We start from the raw sequence: 20,740 nt of genomic DNA on the forward strand, positions 1-20,740 counted from the left end.
AGGTGGATTACTTACAGGGATGGGAGAACCCCACTCATTGCTGTAGTAAGTGTCTACATGGAAGCACATCAGCTACAGCGCTGTAGCGTTTGAAGTGCAGACGCAGCCTGCGACAGGGACAACGCGTGCGCTCCGCGGTTGCGGACGCAGCCTGTCATAGGAAGAACGGCGCGCGCCCCGCGGTTGCGGACGCAGCCTGTCACAGGGACGGCGCGCGCCCCGCGGTTGCGGACGCAGCCTGTCATAGGAAGAACGGCGCGCGCCCCGCGGTTGCGGACGCAGCCTGTCATAGGAAGAACGGCGCACGCTTTACAGGCACTAGTGACAACACTGCCACTGCAGCCCCACCCCAATCTGGGCTGAGGGAAGCTCTGCGCATGCGCATAGGAACAGCGCTCGATCTGCGCGGGGAAATAAGGCGCAGAAGACTCGCTCCCCGAGCTATGGAAAATGTGCAAGAGCTAGGCGCATGTGCAGAGGGAAAGCGCTTCCCTTCTCCGCCCCCTCCGGACGCGCCTCGGCGCACAGCACGTTTTCCGTGGTGACGTAGTGGTCTACGCCCCGCCCCCGATATAAAAGCGTGCGCGGGCGGCGGGCGCCATTGTGCTGTGGAGCAGGCCGCGCTTTTGGGACGGTGGGGGCCCTGCAGCACCGAGCTCTCCTCGTCCTGCCTCCCCTCTGCCCTGCGGAGATGCCGCGCGTCTACATCGGGCGCCTCAGCTACCACGTCCGGGAGAAGGACATCCAGCGCTTCTTTAGCGGCTATGGCCGCCTGCTCGAGGTCGATCTCAAGAACGGGTGAGGCGGCGGGGGCGCCCTGGACAGGCGGGTCGGCGGGGAGGGCTTGGGGGCAGAGCGCGGCCCCGTCCTGAGCAGGCCTCTGGCGGGGAGGGGGGCAATGGCCAGGCCCTTCGGAGGCCGGTGGTGGGGCCCGCGGCTGCCGCGTGGCGCCGCGTTCAAAATGGCGGCGGTGGGGGCGGGGAGTGGGGGCGCTGCGGCGGGGCTGGCTCCATTGTCCCGCCGCGCGGAGCCCCGGGGCTGGTTAGTTTCCGTGGGGGCGGTGCGCCGTGGCGACCGGGCCTCGCTCCCTGACGGCCGATCTCTGACCCCGCAGCTACGGGTTCGTGGAGTTCGAGGACTCCCGCGACGCCGACGATGCCGTTTACGAGCTGAACGGCAAAGACCTGTGCGGGGAGCGGGTGATAGTGGAGCACGCCCGGGGCCCCCGCCGGGACAGGGACGGGTACAGCTACAGCAGCCGCAGTGAGTACAGCTCCATGCCCCGGCTCTTAGCCTTGGCGCGGGGGGGGCGGTGTTCGGCCAGCCACTGCTGCATTGGCCGCGTATCCCTTCTGCAGAGGGCTGCTGGGTGCGTGGGACCGGTCCCCTGGGGTGTGGGAGGGATGGCACTGACCATCTCACCAGGCATGGTGTGCTTGGCTATTAGGGGTACTCCTTGTGCAACGTTGGCTGCAGGGTGACCTGCCAAGCTTTGCTTTACAAGCCTCTTTGCTAGCACACGCCTTGCGCTTTAGATACCCTAGAATAGAACTGCACTCATTGGTACCTGTAATTGCATATGAAGCAGACTAGGGGGACAATTTTATTTGCAAAGCTTAAGTGTAGTCTTAATCTAGTAAGGATTCCCTGCTCTTCATTAGAAGAGATTGGTTCTATTAACTTAAATATTTGGAAGCTTTTAAGTGAAAAATTACATATCTGGGCATGGTAGAAGCGCTCAGCTGTGAACTGTAATGTTTTTCAATTGAATATACAGAACTTAGTGGTGGGGGAGGGGAAGGGTTTCCTTGAGACAGACTGTAGGAAATATGGGAAGTGGGAAGTATCGTAAAAAGGAAAAAACTCATTTTGTGTAGTTATTGCTATACAGCATGAGTAATTCAGCTGACTATAGCTTAATTGGCATGGTATTGCAATTTAAGAGTAGTAAGTGTGATACATCTTTGAGTAAACTCTAGATCAGTGATACTCAGACCTCAGTGGTTCAGGAGTCAAATTAGTGATCAGCATTATCCAAAAGAGCCACAGTAGTGTGAATTCATTGCTTCATTTACTATAGTACTATTCATATTTAAATAGTATGATGGGAAATATTTAGTTTTTATGTATATGTATTATTCTCTCAGCAAAGTGACTGACCAAGTATCCCAGATTGGCTGCTAATGAAATCACGGTGTTTTAATATCATGTGCTGCAAACAGCTGCAAGAGACACATTAAGAGCCACTTGTGGCTCCCGAGCCTCAGTCTGAGTATCACTGCTCTAGATGCTTGTGGTATTGGGTGGGTGGGAGTCTGTCTTTTACAAGTTTTTAAAAATTCAAATGTATGTTGTTTAAAATTGTTGCATGTCCAATTCAAACTTTTTAACAAGTCCTTGATGTTTCAATTTAAAAGTGACCAGTGGGGCTGAGGCTGTGTCCACTGAGGCTAAGATGACTGCCTTTCCTGATTGGCCATGGCTTTTCCATACATTGTGTGACCCTTGCCCTATGACCCTTTGGCTGACCTTACCGGAAGCCATGACGACAGCAGCCTTTTGCCATTAGACGCAGGGTGATGGTGAGGATTCCAAGGGTTAGACAAAACTGGTTAAACTGAACTAGGTGACTGTTACCTTGCGTGTTTTGTGGCCAACCACCAAAAACCTCATACTGTGATGTAAGTACTTAGCGTAACTAGTAAACGTTTTTGTAAAATGTAGAAATGCATGTAATCAGTTAAGTTTTATATTTTACAATGTTCTGTAAAATAAAACTTAGCAAGGTAAATCTAATAAAGGAGCAGTCACTCTCTAACAGATCTTAGGAGCACAGACTTGTAGGATTTTAGTCTGTTTGATTTGCCATTAATATAGATCATGGCAAAATTGCATCTTTGTTGGAGGTTTAGAAAGATAAAGTCCTACTGCAGTAAATATAATCTGTGTTTAACTAACTTTTTCAGAACATTTAGCTGCCTTCACATTATGAGACAATCTAACTTTCTTTCTTTGCACAATAAAGGTGGGGGTGGTGGAGGCGGTGGATATAGCAGTCGGAGACAATCAGGAAGAGATAAATATGGACCACCTGTTCGTACAGAATACAGACTGATTGTTGAAAACCTTTCCAGTCGTTGTAGTTGGCAGGATTTGAAAGTATGTATTAATGTGAAATCTCTTAATAGAGCCACTTGTGACTAGCAGAAAGCAATACAAGATTTCATTTTAATTTGAATGTTCTTTGTTATTTAGCAGAAATGTTTTGAAATGTATTCAGGCGTGGCTGTAGACACTGTTAGTTCTTTGCATCTCTTCAGATTTGATTTACAATGTCCTGGTTGCACTGCATAAACGTGAAATGGTTATGTAACTCTTCATCTGCTTTCTAAGGATTTCATGAGGCAAGCTGGTGAGGTAACCTATGCTGATGCTCACAAAGAACGCACAAATGAAGGGGTAATTGAATTCCGGTCTTACTCTGACATGAAGCGTGCTCTGGACAAATTGGATGGCACAGAGATAAATGGCAGGAAAATCAGGCTGGTTGAAGACAAGCCACGGACAAGCCATAGGCGATCTTACTCTGGCAGCAGGTCAAGGTAACTTTGAAACTCTTGAGCTTTATGGCAAAGACTATTAGCTCTAATGAGAGAGGGCCTATTATATGTACTCTTAACGTTAAGAGTAATCATTACCTTTATAATTTGTTGATACTTCAGGGATAAGATGACTCCCAGGGGTCTGGAAGGAATGTTTTTCCATGATGTAACATTGCATAGTTGACCAGGTGCATTATGGGGAGGACGTTTCACCTTCCTCTGAAACATCAAGTATAGGCTACTGACAGATGGTATTCTGGACCTAGATGGACCAATGATCTGCTCTGGTATGGCCACTCCTGTTGCTAAAAATTCTTCATTGTAAGACACTTTGGCTGTGCTAAAGTAAGGGGGGAGCAGGACATACCAGGCTAAAAAAAAAAAAATCTCCAATTGGTATAGAATGTCACGGATACTTTTTGAAATGTCACCAGGTCACGATCTAGAAGAAGGTCACGAAGCAGAAGTCGTAGGAGTAGCCGCAGCAGATCCCGTAGTGCCTCAAAAAGCCGCTCGCGGTGAGTAATTTGTGTGTTTAATGGTGCTTTTTGTTAATCCATCAATTATTACCTTTAGTTGGTAACTGTTTGTATATAGAACTGTCATGGGTACCTATCAGTTCATGTCGAATAAAGATTGTGTTCTTTTAAAGATCTAAATCCAGGTCACGAAGCAAAGATCGTTCACGTTCCAGATCTAAAAGCAGGAAGTCTAGATCAAAGAGCAAATCTAAACCCAAGTCTGACCGGGGCTCCCGCAGCAGATCCAAGGAGAAATCTGAGAAGTCTCGCAGCAGGTCTAGGTCCATGTCTCGCTCTCCCAAAGAGAATGGTAAAGGAGAGGCTAAGTCTAAATCCAGGTCAAGGAGTAGGTCTCGTTCCAAATCACCACAGCAGCAACCACCTGCCAAGGCTCGCTCTGAGTCACCGCCCAAAAGAGCTGCATCAAGGTCCCGCTCCAGGTCTCGCTCAAAATCTCGCTCACGGTCAAGATCTAGTTCAAGAGATTAAGACTAGAACTCTCCTCTTACTTTGCACACTATTATGGAACATTTTCCTACTTGCCAGGCCATTAATCTTTTATGTTAGTACTTAAGAAGTTGGTTTCTTCTCTTGCAGAAGGGAATGGCCTGAGAACCAAGTAATGAGGCATAAAGATTTGATTCGTATCCAAATTTGATGAAAAGATGAGGTTGTACAGTAATGTACAAAGCAGGAAAAAGCCCCCCTTTTGTAGAGATTAAGCTAAACTTTTAATTTTATAGCATTTCAGCAGGAATAACTTATCTGCTGTTGGGTGGAAAGTGGTTTTTTATATTAAAAATACTCTTGAGTATGAGGTTTAAGTTCAGGCATTTTGAGAACATTATTTTTCCTAATTTTTTCACTGTTTTAAAATTATGGACTTTAGTAGTTTAATGGGTTATGGCTTGCTACCCAGAGGCACGACAGACAGCCTTGTTGAACAGGTCAGTATAGATGATGTGGCTATCTTAATTTGTGGAAGCAGAATGTGAACTGGACATATGGTTAACATAAAACTAGGCAAATTTCAGACCAGCAATAAACTCAATTTGGAGCCCTTCAGTTGTGCTGTATCTTAATTCAGCTTGCCAAAAGTTTCTTCTTTTCTCCTTCCCCATAATGATTGTATTAAAAAGCTAATAAAGGTACTATTTTGTAGCTTGACATGATGCAGTATTGCCTACACTCATAAGTAACCAAGTTCACATAATGGAAGTAATGTGACTTTTTTTTTAGTTTGCTTGAATTCCAGGAGACACTCCAATTCTCAGACACAATGGTGTCTTTCTGGATGTGGTCCATGTCATTAGTGTCTTGTCTTGTTTGCAGGCCTCTAAATATTTACCTATTGGGTATGTAAAACTGAGTAAAGCTGCCTTCCTTCCCCTATGATTCATTTAACACCCACTTCGCTTCAAAATATGAGAACCACAATCCTGTTGTGTATGAATCTAAACCTATGGGATCTTAATGTATTGGAGCTAGAGTTCTAGTCTTAACAGAAGGCTTTGCTAAACCAGAGTTGCCAATTCACTTAAATTGTGGAGTAGAATCCATCCCAAAAGCCCCCTTTATAGCTAAATTGATTTTTGTAACATGCAATAGCAAACATTAGAACTGCCTTGTAATCTTTATACAATGTGTAGTTTTACTTGTATAAAATTAAATCAGTGACTCAAACTCTTGTGCTTTTATTATAGTATAGCTTAATTCTTTTCTGGCTATATTGTGTTGGATCCACCTCCATGACAAATTGTGGCTTCTTCTGGGGTAGATACTTGCTGTGTAGAGAACTCATCAGGTCTCTTGATAAAACAAATGAGATGTGGTAGGAAATACTTTAGTTTATTACACATAGTATTGATCTTACACCAATGTAACATTTGGTCTCTAAATTCCTTGATTGAGAATATTTTAATTGTGGGCAGGTATAAGCATTCAGAAAGCTTCCCTTATGTGGGTGCATCTTGCATCTGTGTATCTGTCCCTGGTGTTTATTTTGTAGGCATAAGTGACACCTGCAAACAAGGTGGATTTCAGCCTGGTTGAAAGTATATCCCTTAAACAAAACCATTTGCTTGATCTGTCTTGAAATAGTATTTCCATTCTTTAGCAAGACACCACTGTATGTCAGTGAGGCAAATTATTTCTTCTAGTACATAGAGTCTCAGCTGAGGCATGAGACTTTCAAGGGGGTGTTGAGCCTCCTTGCTCACAGGGTCACAATGGTGGGGTGGCTGGACCAAGTTTCAGTTAATCGTATTGCAACCAGGAGCATCAGTTTGCAGTGCTTGCTAGCATTATTTGCTGCTGAAAATGAGAGAGATTGCTCTGAAATCTTTGGACCTTTCTGGTTAAGGATTTGCTTTTAAAAGGTTTCCTAGCCCATGGGTGTTCTCAACAAATTTTTGGGTGACCTCAGTGTGGCCACCAACTCTTCCTGGTGGCTGCTCTGACTGTTTTTCCTAAAATACTTAATTTACTTTAGGAAAAACAAACATGCACATACACGTGTCCAAATCATTGTAATTTATTTATGTAGGGTTTTTTTGCAGACTCAGTAATAAAAATGTGCATTTGTCTCTGTTCTTTACTGGACTTAAAACAGAATAGAAACACAAGTATGGTGCTTTGCATATTTTGTTTTTTGGTTGCTTTTTTTAAGACTTGCTAGCTAGTAAGTCTGCTACTGTTAAAAGTGACTATTTGTATATTTAATATCACGTTTCACAGCAGACTTGCTAGGGACAACGGGCTAAAGGAAGCAGCAGGAGATGGGGTGGGTGAGACCAGGGCTGGAGCCTGGGGTTCCACTTCACAATCTGGGGACTGGGGGAGCCAGTGGGGGCCAGGGATGATGTGTGGGGGGTGAGCCAAGGGCCACATCCCTGGGGCCAGAACCCAAAGCCCTGCAGCTGGGGGAAGGATCCTGCTGTCCATCGCCCCAGGGATGAAGCCTGTGCCCCACCACCCCCGGGAAGGGGGGAACTCATACTGTGTGCCTGCTCCTACAGTGTTTGTGGCTCCAGGACCAGCCCCTACTGGCAGCCCTGGGGGAGGAGTGCTAGTTCCACCCCCCAATCGCTGCCCAGGATGCTGTGGCCTCAAGAAAAGCCTCTAGGGGCCGCATTTGGGAAACACTGTCAGCCTATGTGCACAGTTAGACAGCAGGATCAAAGGACTGTCCTTTTATTGGAAACCATGGCCAAAGTTCCATCTAGATTACATTGGAAAGGCTCATTTTGTAAGGGGCTGAACATAACTCAAATTTAAGTGGGGGTGGGGGGAATTGAGAACCCCTGTTCTAGTGTAATGTTGTTGCCTTTGGCAGAGGTAGCAGACTAGTCAGTCTGAAGCAGAGGTACATCTACTGACCCATTATTTAGTACTAAATTATTTTGGAATTTCAGATGTTGCGGGAAAAGTGTTAAGTTCAATTTGGCTGTAAGCAGTACCCCAAGTTACTTTGGGATACAGCAGAATTTGCTGCCATATTCACATCCCTCTCACAGAATTGTTCCATGATCTCAACTTGTAATGAACGTGTGTATTTCCTCCTTTGGTTGTAAGGAGAATATTGGAGAGATGGGGCATCTTTACTAGAAAGTCTTAAAAATGTTAATGGGTGCTGTATGCTAGCATTCCTATCATTGCACTAGCCACTGCAGCTACCCTCAGACTATCAGCACATTGCTTAGATTGTCTGTGTACATAAGTCCTTTGTCTGCCAACAGCCTGACACTTGGGTGTTCGTGGTAGACCCTGAAAACAACACACACACTTGAACTTTAACAGCTTGATATTTTGGCAGAAACATCCATGTAGTGTGCTTGTCCCACAAACACTCCCACACATCCCCCCCAGCCATCTAGCTGCCAACCCTAGTTTCCCATGAAATTCAACTCCGCTTATGCACCCTTAGTATGAACACACATCACACAGCGTGAGAACCATGAGGTTAAATGTGATATCAAAGAATAATCCAAAGGCTATAGTACTGTATTTATATTTAATTCAGTTAAACTTTCCATTTTTTAATGTCCGTGAAGCTGCTGTGGAACTTCCCTTCTGAACTGTGCAAAATCCAGAGTCCTTGCCATAGAATTTAGTTCTAGCATGCTGTGAAGGCCTTGATATGTGACCTTATGTTACTGCATAAAGTTATGCTGGTGTCCTTTCTCTATTTTAACTTAGTGGAAATTTCTCATTCCTGCTGAAATTGTCACCTCATAGCTAAATGTGAATTGTGCTATAGTGTTGTAATTAGACTCTTAGAGCAAGTTTTTGGTCACTGATTAGGATAAATTTTCCCCTCTAATAGATGCCAGAAAAGATGTGATTTTTCATATGTGTATTTGGACTTCAAAAGTTGAGTGAGGATGATCAAATAGCAGAAATCTATGCCCCTTTTTTGAAGGGTTGTCTTAGCTTTGATGTATTTGGAATTCACACAACTTAGGAAATATGAGTTGCAAGCACAGTTCATTAACAAACACTTGAAATATGCCACTTCTAGGTTGAAATCTCATGGAATCATCTCACACTGTTTCTCTGTTGGGATAGTCAGGAGAGAATAACCCTCATGAATGAAACAAAATTGAATTTAAAATATTGTAGATCTCCCAGATTAACCAATTGAGGTTGCCTGCAATAGCAGGGACCCTGGACTCGATGACCGAGGAGGTCCCTTCCAGTCCTATCTTCCTATGAACTTTTTAGTATTTAAAAAAATCCCATGGTGCTTGCTGTTTAAGTTGTTACTGGTATTGCAGGCCACCTGAGGGAGACTATAAATTCAGTGATCTTTGGATTTAGGTATTTCTATAGCTCCTGCCTCCCTCCATCGCCCCATAACCAGGGTATCCAGATGCTAAATGGGAGGGCAACACAATTACTACACTGGTTCAACTGTACTGTGGAGCACCCTTTTGATTTTTGTTCTGTAAACACAGCTCACCTGTAGAATTGGATTGTCTGATAGTATATTGAAAGCCTTGTTTAACACTGACAGCAACGAGTCTGGTGGCACCGGCTACCCCTTGATATTTAATACTGGTTCTTCATGTTGAAATAGCTACATAAGCCTAACACAAACATTACATTGTTAATGCTAATGGGTAAGTCTGGAGGGATGTAGTAGTTCCATGCTTCTCATGTGCTGGAGGTACCAATTGCTGCATTTGTAAAAGGCTTTTTTTCAAAGGTGATATTTTGGGGAGAGGCATCCGTCTGATGTCCTTTCTTTGTATACAGCAGCACTGAAATGTTTGTCAAGTTTCATTACATTTATTTTGCAACGCTATGGCAACTGGAGACTATTCAAATTTTTAGCTATAGAACTTTAGTACTTAGCATTTGGGAGAAGAGAGATCTTTGTTAAAGAATGAATACTTCCTTCTCTGACCCTTCACATAGGTTGTTAGGGTCATGATATTCTTTCTATATTGCCAAGATGTCCTTCAGCAAAATAGCCTTAAAATTCCTGATTTTTTGCAAACAAAAAGCCAGGCTTTCTTTGTCAATTGTAAAAGTGGCTAAAATGTCACAAGCCTGCCTTTTACATTATTTGTCCATTGCATTTAGGTATTAAGGCAATATTATTTTTAATCTCTTGTTTTAGTATAGGCACCAGCCAGATGCTGTTAGCAGTTTGCTCTTGCAATTATTCTTTGGAATGTCTGCCTGAGACCATTGCAACTTGGTCTTAGTAATTGATCAAACAGCCAACCTCTCACTTCTTACCTTGGTTACTGACCGTTCTTAACAGCATATGCCTCTTTAGTGGCTTGTGCAAAATGGAGGTGGCTGTTCACTACCTTCACCATCTGTATTTATCTCTACAGAGAGCCTAGCTCTAGAGACTGAATTTTACCATATACTATGTAGATAGAAGGAAATGTAGTGGGGAAGCTACTTCTTTTTGTATCTTGTTCTGTAAATAAACAGAAGAATTCTTCAGGCTCTAAGGCTTACAACTGCCTAAAAAAAGTTAAGAAAATAAAGTACTTCAGGCTGCTTGCTTTTAACATTACTGGTAACCCAATTAAATGAGTTTTCCTAGAAATGATTCTTATAATTATAAATCCTGTTTGAGGGCCATCTTCAGTAGGTTGTCACATGTTTTGCTTTTCCAGGAAATCTTCATGGGAAGAGAACTAGAGCTATACCATAGTGGTAGCACAGATTTTAAGCAAGTGCTCAAATTTCACCTTGCCTCCAAACAAGATAAATGTGAGTTCATGAGTTTTAAAGAATGTTGTTTTAGGTAAACCCTATTTGTCAGGTGCTATAATGCTGATGGAAAGGTGCAGGCAAATGCATGGAGAGGGAAACGCATTAAATCAACCTTACGTGCCTACACGTGAGGCTATCTCCTTCCCCTGCCCTCCCTCCCGAACTGGTGAAACTTGTCCTAGAGTGCTCTCTAATCAAGATGAGTTAATTGTATATAGTAAGGCACCAACCTGTTTGGGAGTGTGGCACAGTGGACTAGGTCCAGAGTCCCTTTGCTGGGAGCCTTACTGCCCTGCCTCACCCTGACCCAGAATAAGAGCAGCAAGAAGTCCTCCAGGCAGCCTAGAGTGGCTGCAGAGGAACAGCCAATCATGCTGCTGGAGAGATTGATGTGGTCCAGAAAGGCCCTATATAAGGTAAGCAGTGGAGAGCTGGGAGCTCAGTTGCTGTGTGGAGCTTGAGGAGTGAAGACCAGGTGACTGGCTGGTGGGAAGAGCCACAGTACCATGGACAGCTGACTGGAGAGCTCACTGCAAGTAGGACTGAAGTCCAGGGAAGTCTGCTGAAAACCTGGTGCTGGCTGGTGGGAAAAGCAGCAGGACCAGCGGAAGGTCAGTGCGTGCAGGCTGAGGCCCAAGGGGACTGGGCACAGAACCTGGCCAGGCCAGCGAGGCTACCAAGATGGGTCCTGCTGGTCTGGTTGCAAACTGAGCCAAGGGAGGCCTGCTGAAATAACACCAGGTGCACTTACCAAGATGGGCCGTAGCTGGGTGCTTGAAGGCAGTGCCTCTGGGAGAAGCCTTAGAGCTATGGCCCCATACCAGGGCTGTAATAAGAACTTGTACTGTATACACCAGTAGAGGGGGGCTTGGCCGGAAGCCAGAGCTGCTGAAAACCTGCCACAGAACATCAGCTGGGGGGAAGGGTGCGCTCATGGTTGTGGAATCTCCATAATTGGGTATTTTTAAGAGCAGGTTGAACAAACACCTGTCGCAGATGGGCTAGATTATACTTAGTCCTGTCTTGAGTGCAGGGGACTGGACTAGATGACTTCTCAAGGTCCCTTCCAGTTCTTTGATTCTATGATATATGACCAAAAAACAAAAGCAAGCTCACACCCAACCGAGAAAAGGGGGCTGTCGACAAGAGGTGCGTGCCACCTTGTGAAAAAGAACTGTGTGTGCAGGCACTATTGACCAGAGAAAGGGTGCGCTCACGAGAGGCAGGAGCCAACCCCATTACAGGGAGCTTCCAAACCTGATTCTCAGCTGTGTATTAAAGACTTTACTTGTCATTTTGGGTGTAAGAATAATATAAATGCTTTGTAAGCTTTTTGGGGCAGGGTTTCTTTTTTACATGTGTGCAGTGCCTACTGCAAGAAGGCCCCTCTTAACCAAGTACCACCCTAATGTAAATAATTCCAAAACACTCCAATACAAGTCCTAAAAGTTCCACTATGGATGGATGGGTAGTATGTCAAATTAAGGCTGTGGAAGAGATCAACAATCTGTGCCAGCCTGAATAATATCCTGCTCTAAGCGCACACTGGTGAATTGACTTATGAAGCATATGGCGGACAGAGCATGCTGCTGGGTTACCACCAAGCTGAACAATGACTAGTTGGATGTTCTGCAGGAAGATGTACTGGGCCAGAGCGAATTCTGCTACTCTAAAGCAAATGTCTACTGTTTTAAAGTGCTGTTTACATTATAACTCTACCATATTGGTACATTTATTACAAATCAGTTTTTTTAAAACATCTAGATATGCTGCTGTAGCTTCTTATTTTGCATACATCAAAGTATTTCACACAGGGAACATGAAGCTCTGGTATTACAACTGGAATGGAACAGGGAGTAGCTTGAAAATCTAATGGACAGAAATATATAAACGGTTTATGAAAAAAGACCCATCTACAACCTTTGCATATGAAGATTTCATTTCTGAATGGAAGTCAGCTGTTACCCAGTCCTTGCAAGTGTCCTTGAATCCCGAATGGAGACGGGATGTGTGTGAGGTACCTACTTGAATTAATATTTCATACACAGAGTAGCTTTTTGTTGAACTGTTTCCAGCTTCTGCTTCTCCAAAGTCCAATTGTTATTGGGCTGGCATTGCCAACATTCATGAAATCTCTGCATGCTTATAAATCAAAGAGCTAAAGATGAAAAAGTGGGAATTTGGCTCAGTGGTCTAGAAGCACTCAAAAGTCAGAAGTCCTTACATTCAGGATGTCCTTGAGGGGGAAGTTATGGTAATAAAATGGCATGGGTGCAGTTGAAATTACAATACATTGAGCAACACGAAAGGTCAGGCTCCCACTTCAAAGCCAATTTAACCATGTTGCATTTCCTGTCTGGTTTATGGTGTATATTTAATAACAGGAATATATTAAGCTGCACATTGAGGGGGAAAACCAGAGGATGAATATTACTGTGTGTAGTGCTATGAGTTAATCGTGCTGTGGGAACTTTTCCATTGCCTGACTTGTGATTTTTTTTTTATTATACCTGTTAACATTGCAATCACAAACTTTTCTCTTTTTATTTGAAGAGAGGGAGATAAATAAAAATGAGCAGAGCAGAGCTAGCAGTTCTTAACTCTTAAAGAAGGCCATATCTACACGCACATTTGCATTGTTTTAACTAAAGGTGTTTGCTTAAATCGATTAGGTTGAAGGGGTTTGTGTGTGCGCATGCATGCACTATTGACCAGGTAGGAATGCAATAGGATCGTGTCTCATCCAATTGGTGTAGTAGTTACAACATATAATTGCACCAGACTGGTTGAGTTGTGCTCTGATAATAATTTTGCATTATTGAATTCCTAGCCGGGCAGTTTTTTTGCTACTGAAAATGAGGTGGTTGTATAAAGATGTGATGTAAGGTGAAAAAACAGTACAACATAATCTTCTGTGCTACATTTGTGTTCCTCAGTCTTCTGTGTATTTCAGACTCATCAACGACACTGTGTAATGTCAAAATGAAGAGAAATAGTCACTCCCAAGTGTGCTGAGCAATGAACCCAGTGAAAAATTGCTCAATGAGTGTGGGGGCAATATTCACTTGCATACTCCTAGGGGAATTTTGCACCACAAATTAAAATTCTGTGCTCAATGGGAAATTCTGCATATTTTATTTGTCAGAATATCACAGTATAATCATGCCAGTTTCAGTTATTTTGGTAATGTATTTCAAAATACCTGTCAGCAAGTATGTTTGTAACAATACAGACCAAAAAAAAAAACCTCTCAGGAATTTTTTTTGACAGATTCCTTACTAGGTGTATTAATACATAACTTTCAGTAATTCATTTAATACTGAAGCAAATTTCCCATACCCTTCAGAAGCAGTGCAAAGGCTTGGCGGAGTCGGGATAACAGAGGAGCTGAGGGAGAGGGAAGGAGCTTGGAAATTAACCTGGAGGGTTTTTGGGTGTGGGTGGGAGAAGTATGGAACAGGTTAGGGGTGGTTGTTTTATTTGGGGGGGAGGGACTGTTATGGAGCTTCCCCCATACAGACCCTAGCTGACCCCAGCCTCTCCCATTCAGTCAGGCACATCTGCCCCATCCCCATGTGTCCCTGCAGCCCCTCTCCCCCTCCCCATGTGTCCCTGCACCCCCCTATGCCCTGTCCCCATGTGACCCTGCACCCCACCTCCCATTCAGTCCCTGGCTCAATGCTGTCACCTCACTAGCTCCGGAGCCCACGCCCCAGTCTGTGACCTGCCCAGCAGCCCCATGTGCCCTGCTCTGTCTGTCCCGTGCCTCACCTGGCTGGTTGCCCTCTCTTCTGGCACCACAGCAGCCCCTGGTGGGTGAAAGGTGTAACTGCAGCGCTTCTGCAGAATCTATATTCTACAGATGAAAAAAAAATCTGTAGGGGGACATGAATTCTGCACCTATCTGGTGGCACAGAATTCCCCCAGGAGTAAAGACTTACAGATTTATAGTTACCTGATAATGATAGTTACTGCTAGTATTGTGTTTGCCCAGCTCTCACTGCTCCCCTTCTGAACTAAACTAGGGAAACATCAACGGCCCATGCAGGAAATTTAGAACAAAACAATTTGAAAGAGCCTAATACAACATGTAGCCTGGATCTGTTAGTTGGTAATGGAAGACTGCTTCCTCTTGGGTTGACAGTGTAATTGCAATGTGTAAAGATTTTGGACATCATATTCCACCATATTGATGCCCAAGAGGGAAGAGATTTTGTAATAATGTCTCTTGTGTATAACTTTTTATTCATATATCTCAGTGCTTTGCAAAGGAAGTATTGTTATCCCTGTTTTACAGATGGGGAAATTGAGGTACAGAGTGAGATGACTCAGTAATATACCTGACTCTTAGCTAGCGCTTTTTCGTCCATAGTTCTCAAAGTGCTTTCCAGTAGAGGTCAGTAGCATCATCCTCATTTTACATCTGGGGAAACTGAGGCAGCGGGTGGGAAATGTCATCTAGTGAGTCAGTGGCAGAGCCAGGAATAGAAGCAAGGGCTCTTGAGTCCCACTCCAAACCAGAATTACATTGCTTCACCTCTCGTACAGCTCCATGCCATCCCTTTTTCTCTAGCAAGAGAGGAAGTGACTGGCTGTGGGGAGAGGGTGGGAGCATGGCAAAGGCAGACACTTAGGAGGTGGAATGTAAATTTTACACTATGCCCGTGCCACCAACATTTCACCATAGGTCACATCTCCCGCTGTCTCCCAGCAGCTTGTGGGCAGAAGGGAAACCGCATGTGAGCAGCTAATTGGAATGGAGTCCCAGACTTGGTGGCTAATAGGAGGAGTGATCAAACAAGTGTCCACCGGAGGGGAGGAATGAACGCACAGGGCATGCTGCTGCCCCCAGAGAGAAGAGAAGAAGGAAAGCTATCCCACACAGTGCTCTCTGGGGCTCTGGGGTAGTAGCTGACCAGCAGCTTTGTGTCTGATAGATCAATGGCTGTGTCCATAGCAGTTGGACAATCTACATAGAGAGGGTGTGTTCTTACCATGTGTTAGCAGGTGGAAATAAGGACTGTGGGGGAGTCTAGGGTTTTCTTTGTGTTTAAACTACAACATCCTGGTCTTTGCTAGGATTTTAGCATCTCATGTTAGCTAGCATGAGGTAAGAACATGCCTGTTTTCCTGGTGAGACAAGGCCAGAGAGAACTAGGCTTAGCATGTTTGAGTGGCTCTAGTCAATGATTTTTTAGCCCTTCTGTCCCAAATATAACTGACGTCTGTCCACCATGATCACATCACTATGTACAGCTGCTTAGACACTGCAATGAATATCATATGAATGTCTAGAGGCAAATGCAATGTTCTTAAAAACCCATTAAAAGGCTAACCGTTGTATTTACCAACATTTTAAGAAGTTTTCCAAGGCTCAGGTAAGCTGAGAAATGAAATATGATTGAAACAGAGCCTTGGAATAAGGATGAAAACAATTTGTCTCTTCAGAGGGTGGCTGGAGGGCAACCAAATTGTAAATATGAATATTATATTTAGTTTTGCGTCTCGTGAAAATATCCCCTACTGTACAGTCAGTCCTTAGCCATTCAGAAGGCTCTGAGGGCCCCATCCCACTCCCACTTCAGTCAATGAAATTTGTGCCCTTGTCTTCAGTGTCAGCAGGCTCAGGTCCTGTTTGGGGTCATCATGTTAAATTAAAACACACTCTATAATTCTGTGTTCCATCCATGTCAATAACAGAAGAAAGCACTGAAGTTAATGTCATGGCCCATCCCAGAGGAATTCTTACTAAACATTGCCCTGACTGTTTGCAGACTGGTCTGCCAATTAAGTCCAGTAGCGGAGGGGGGGGTGTGTGTGTAAGAAAACAAGCAAAAGCCCCTAGAAATCTTATATACTGTTTTTGATCAGTAAATCTCAAGGCATTTTCCAAGGGGGTCAGTATGATTATCTCTATTTTAAAGATGGGCAAACAAGCACTTACCGAGGTGAAGTAACTTGCCCAAGGTAATCCAGCAGGCCAGTGGTAGAGCAAGGACTAGACCTCAGGTCTCCTGAGTCCTGTGCTGTATTCACTAGGCCTAGTGAGGCCTCAGTGCTTCCTGTTCTTAAGTGTCTGAAATCATGATCGTTCACAGTAAACTGCATTCAAGGAACATGATGCTTTTTGCACGTCTTGCTAGCAGTGAGGGTGGAATGTTCTGTCTCTATCCATGAGTCAGCTTCTCTCAAAGTGATTGAGTCGACTCTTTCTCCCTGAGTTGAAGCTACATATGAATCCCCCAGTATAGTAAAGCTGGCAGAACAAACAGCCATTGCTACAAATAATTTCCCCGTGACACTGAAAGAAGGGGGGTGGGGGAAGGAAGAGGAAGAGCCTATTTAAAGCCCTGAGTGCATTAAGCCAACTCCAATGATCAGCTCTGATTAGTTCATCAAAATCCCTGAACTGGGTCTCTTGTACTTTTTATGAACAGATGAAGATGTTTGGGGTGTGTAGGAGGAGCTGTGTGATTCTGTGCTCCTGGGGATGCAAGACTGACAGGATTACCAGAGCCAAGGGCTTGGTTCTGCTCTCCTTGAAGTGAGTGGGAATGTTGCCACCAACTTCAATGGAGCAGGATTTGGCCCAGCATGGGGGAAGACAGTGCAAGCTTCCTCTCTCTTGTTCTGCTAAGGCACTTCAGTGCTGGTCTCTGTGCCAGGCCTGGTCTCCCAGACAGGTCTGCCAAAGCGCCTTGGGCCCTACTACTCCAGTCTGGGGTCTTTCCCAGGAGGACGTCCAGTTCTGCCTAAGTAATTGGTGTCTGTGTTTTATAATGGTACCAACCAAGGTCTTGCTCCTGCACAGTGCTGTGAGCAATCCCATAATGCTCAAGGGCTGGAAGTTAAAGCATGTGCTGGATCGGGACCAGCATGCTCAGCACTTCGCAAGTCAAGGCCCAAATTCCTCCCACGAGGGAGTTAAGCTGAACAGACTCATCCCACCCAATCTCCCCCAGGATTTTTTTGGTATGTTTATTTTAAAATTTTGAAGTGATTGGAGAGCTGCTCCAAGATGTCAGCTTGACAGCCCCAGCATAGGAAACAGAAGCAATATGGTCTGTTGGCTTCAGCCTGGACCTGGAGTGACCACATCTGAAGTTCAATGTCCATGGCCCATTCCGTCTTTTCCCATTCAGCTGCCAACCTGAGTGCCCAATGAACAAAAGAACATAAGAATGGCCATACTGGGTTAGACCAAAGGTCCGTCCAGCCCAGTATCCTGTCTACTGACAGTGGCCAATGCCAGGTGCCCCAGAGGGAGTGAAACTAACAGGTTATGATCAAGTGATCTCTCTCCTGCCATCCATCTCCACCCTCTGACAGACAGAGGCTAGGGACACCATTACTTACCCATCCTGGCTAATAGCCATTAATGGATTTAACCTCCATGAATTTATCCAGTTCTCTTTTATACCCTGTTATAGTCCTAGCCTTCACAACCTCCTCAGGCAAGAAGTTCCACATTGTGCACTCTGTGAAGAACTTCCTTTTATTTGTTTTAAACCTGCTACCCATTAATTTCATTTGGTGGCCCCTAGTTCTTATATTTCCTTATTCACTTTCTCCACATCACTCATGAGTTTATATACCTCTATCATCCCCCCCCTTGGAAAAGAGGAGACTAAGCTGAAAAGTCCTAGCCTCTTTAATCTCTCCTCATATGGGACCCGTTCCAAACCCCTAATCATTTTAGTTGCCCTTCTCTGACCCTTTTCTAATGCCAGTATATCTTTTTTGAGATGAGGAGACCACATCTGTACACAGTATTAAAGATGTGGGTGTACCATGGATTTATTTAAGGGCAATAAGATATTCTCCATCTTATTCTCTATCCCCTTGAGCTGCTGCTTTCTGTAATGCACCTGTCCAAGAGGAACTGCACTGACACCACAGGTCACCATCAGATAGGAATGACTTTCAGTTACTGTGACCTGGGCTGGATTTGAACTGGTGACCTAGAGAGAAAACATTGTGTTCTTCAAGCCCTTTTCCCCATCCACTTCTTCAACTAAGTCACATTTGAGCCTGAGTCTTAGGAGATTCAAAGAGTAAATATTTTATTTGTCACAGGGACACTTGCCGTGTATGAAGCATACAGAACTCCGTGATTACTTCATATAGCTTTGCTTAAGTAGGTGAGACCTAAACCAACCAAATGTCCAGCACTAGAGAGCTGCATGATCAATGCAGAAGCTTCATGGCTTGGCAGCTAGGAAGATGTGTTTGTTCCTTGTCCTTTACAGTGACTTTCAAGCACATCAGTTTCAGCCAGGTCTTTCAGCAGCAGCAAGGCAGGCAGAGCAGACCCGCTGTGGAGTCTGTGCAAGTACATGAAAGAGGGAATCTCTCCATGCTATTGCACACAGGGCAAAAGGAAAAAAAAGCAAAGCACATAAGCTTGGGTTTTGATATTTTTGTAACACATTGTCAAAGAACGCAGGGAAACTGGTTAATTGCATTCCATTTTGGTACAAAAATGGGTCACAGTCCTTACCACTCAATGCTGTTCCCCAATGGCTTTTAGGTAAGCATGAAAGCAGTGACAATTTTTTAGCAGAGGGATCCTGTCACTAGGATGTCCCTTGGTGGATGAATATATCTAGGTCACTGGGTCTGAGCTTTGCTGTTATGTTCTGCAATAAAGGTGTAATTTCCAGCTCACGTAGATGTACATGTGCTAGCTTTGAGCTAATCCTTTTGTGAATCCCACAGAATCCTCGGCTTTGATGCCTTGTGGCAATGAGTTCCACAGGTTAACTAGGTGTTGTGTAGTATTTTTTTCCCTCAATTTTAAATTTCATTTTTGATGTGCTTTGCCTTCTTCCTGTATTATAGGAAAGGGTAAACAGGAGTGTCTTATTCACCTTCTCTCTACCATTTTGTTGGTCTATATATCTCCATAATGCCCCTTCTTAATTGTTTCCTGACTACATTAAACTGTCCCTATTTTTTCAGTCTTTCTTCATATGAAAGTCTCTTCATGTCTCTCATAATTTTTATCTTCCATTTCTGGACTCCTAATACCTCATAGCAAGGTAGGACTGGAAGAGACCTTAAGAGGTCATTTAGTCCATCCCTGACCAAGCTGAGGTAGGATTAAGTGTGCCCAAACCAACCCTGGCAGATGTTTATCTAACGTGTTCTTAAAAACCTACAATGACAGGAATTCCACAATCTCCCTTGGAAGCCTATTTCAGTGCTTAGCTAGCCCTATAGTTAGAATGTTTTCCCTAATATCTGACCTAAATCTCCCTTGCTACAAATTAAGCAAATTGCTTTTTGCCCTACCATTGGTGGATGGAGAACAACTGATCGCTGTCCTCTTTTTAGCAACCTTTTACGTATTTGAAGACTGTTATTGTGTCTCCACTCATTCTTCTCTTCTCTTAGGTGTGAATAAAATCTGAATAAAAAATTAAAATGTCAAAATTTTGATTGCAATATCTGAAACACTAGGACAATTTGTGGTGAAAAGCCCCCACCATGCATTTTTTTAACCAACAATAGAATGAAATTTTCATTAATGTAAACATTTTGAAAAATTTGATTCTTTGTTACTAATTTCAAAACAAACGGTGTTGGAGGGGTGTAAAAATGGGAGTAGCTATCTAATATTAGAGTGGGTGCCCAAGACTGAACACATTATTTTAGGTAAGGATGCACCATTGATTTATATATACACCATTATAATATTTTCAGTCATATATTTTTCATCTCACTCCTTATGCACCCTAACATTTTGTTTACTGTTTTTGACGACTACTGTGCAACATATTCCTATTATTTAAAGACACCTACCTTCTCCAAACACAAGATCTAAAAAACAAAACAAAAATCTTAGTTGCTGCCTTTGTCTAAGTTCCCAAGATACCCCAAATAAGATCCATTCCAAATTGAGAGACGAGGTTGATATTTTCTCTTACACAAGCAGAGTACAACAGTCAATGATTTTTGACAGGTTGATTTGATTTTAAAACACTTTCCCAGTGCTTCCAGTTTCCCCCCACTTCAGTTTAAAACAAACCACGTCACTAAATGAGTAAAACTAACAGGCTTTTTTTTTTTTTTTACGGTAACCATGCTTATTTGGGAATAGTGTCTTTTAAATTCGTATGTAAAGGATATTATTAATACAGGACAACCGCTTAAGCATTCATGTTGGAATATTCAAACGGATGTTAAAAGTCTGCGATCGCCAGTGATTAGTGTGTGTGTGTGTGTGTTATGTTTCTGTGGAGAGATAATCTCGCCATTTCACTCTAATTTTCCGAATATTCCCCTGACCTCGGTTCAAGGGGGGGGGGGGGGGAAATCCCTGATCCAAACCCAAATGTAAACTGGATTCCATATGTATTTTTATCTGCACAGTTGTTA

At 43.9% G+C, this 20,740-nt stretch overlaps 1 protein-coding gene across 1 annotated transcript; it reads left to right on the plus strand.

The window, feature by feature from the left end:
* Positions 1–351: 351 nt before the first annotated feature.
* On the plus strand, positions 352–5,806 carry SRSF6 (serine and arginine rich splicing factor 6). The gene is made up of 6 exons (XM_005295359.5): positions 352–798; positions 1,115–1,263; positions 3,026–3,159; positions 3,394–3,602; positions 4,037–4,120; positions 4,255–5,806. The coding sequence occupies exons 1-6, from the start codon at positions 692–694 to the stop codon at positions 4,610–4,612; spliced, it is 1,041 nt and encodes a 346-aa protein (XP_005295416.1). The 5' UTR covers positions 352–691; the 3' UTR covers positions 4,613–5,806.
* Positions 5,807–20,740: the final 14,934 nt, after the last annotated feature.

This window comes from Chrysemys picta, chromosome 13, assembly GCF_011386835.1.
Source record: "Chrysemys picta bellii isolate R12L10 chromosome 13, ASM1138683v2, whole genome shotgun sequence".
Lineage (NCBI taxonomy): Eukaryota > Metazoa > Chordata > Testudines > Emydidae > Chrysemys > Chrysemys picta.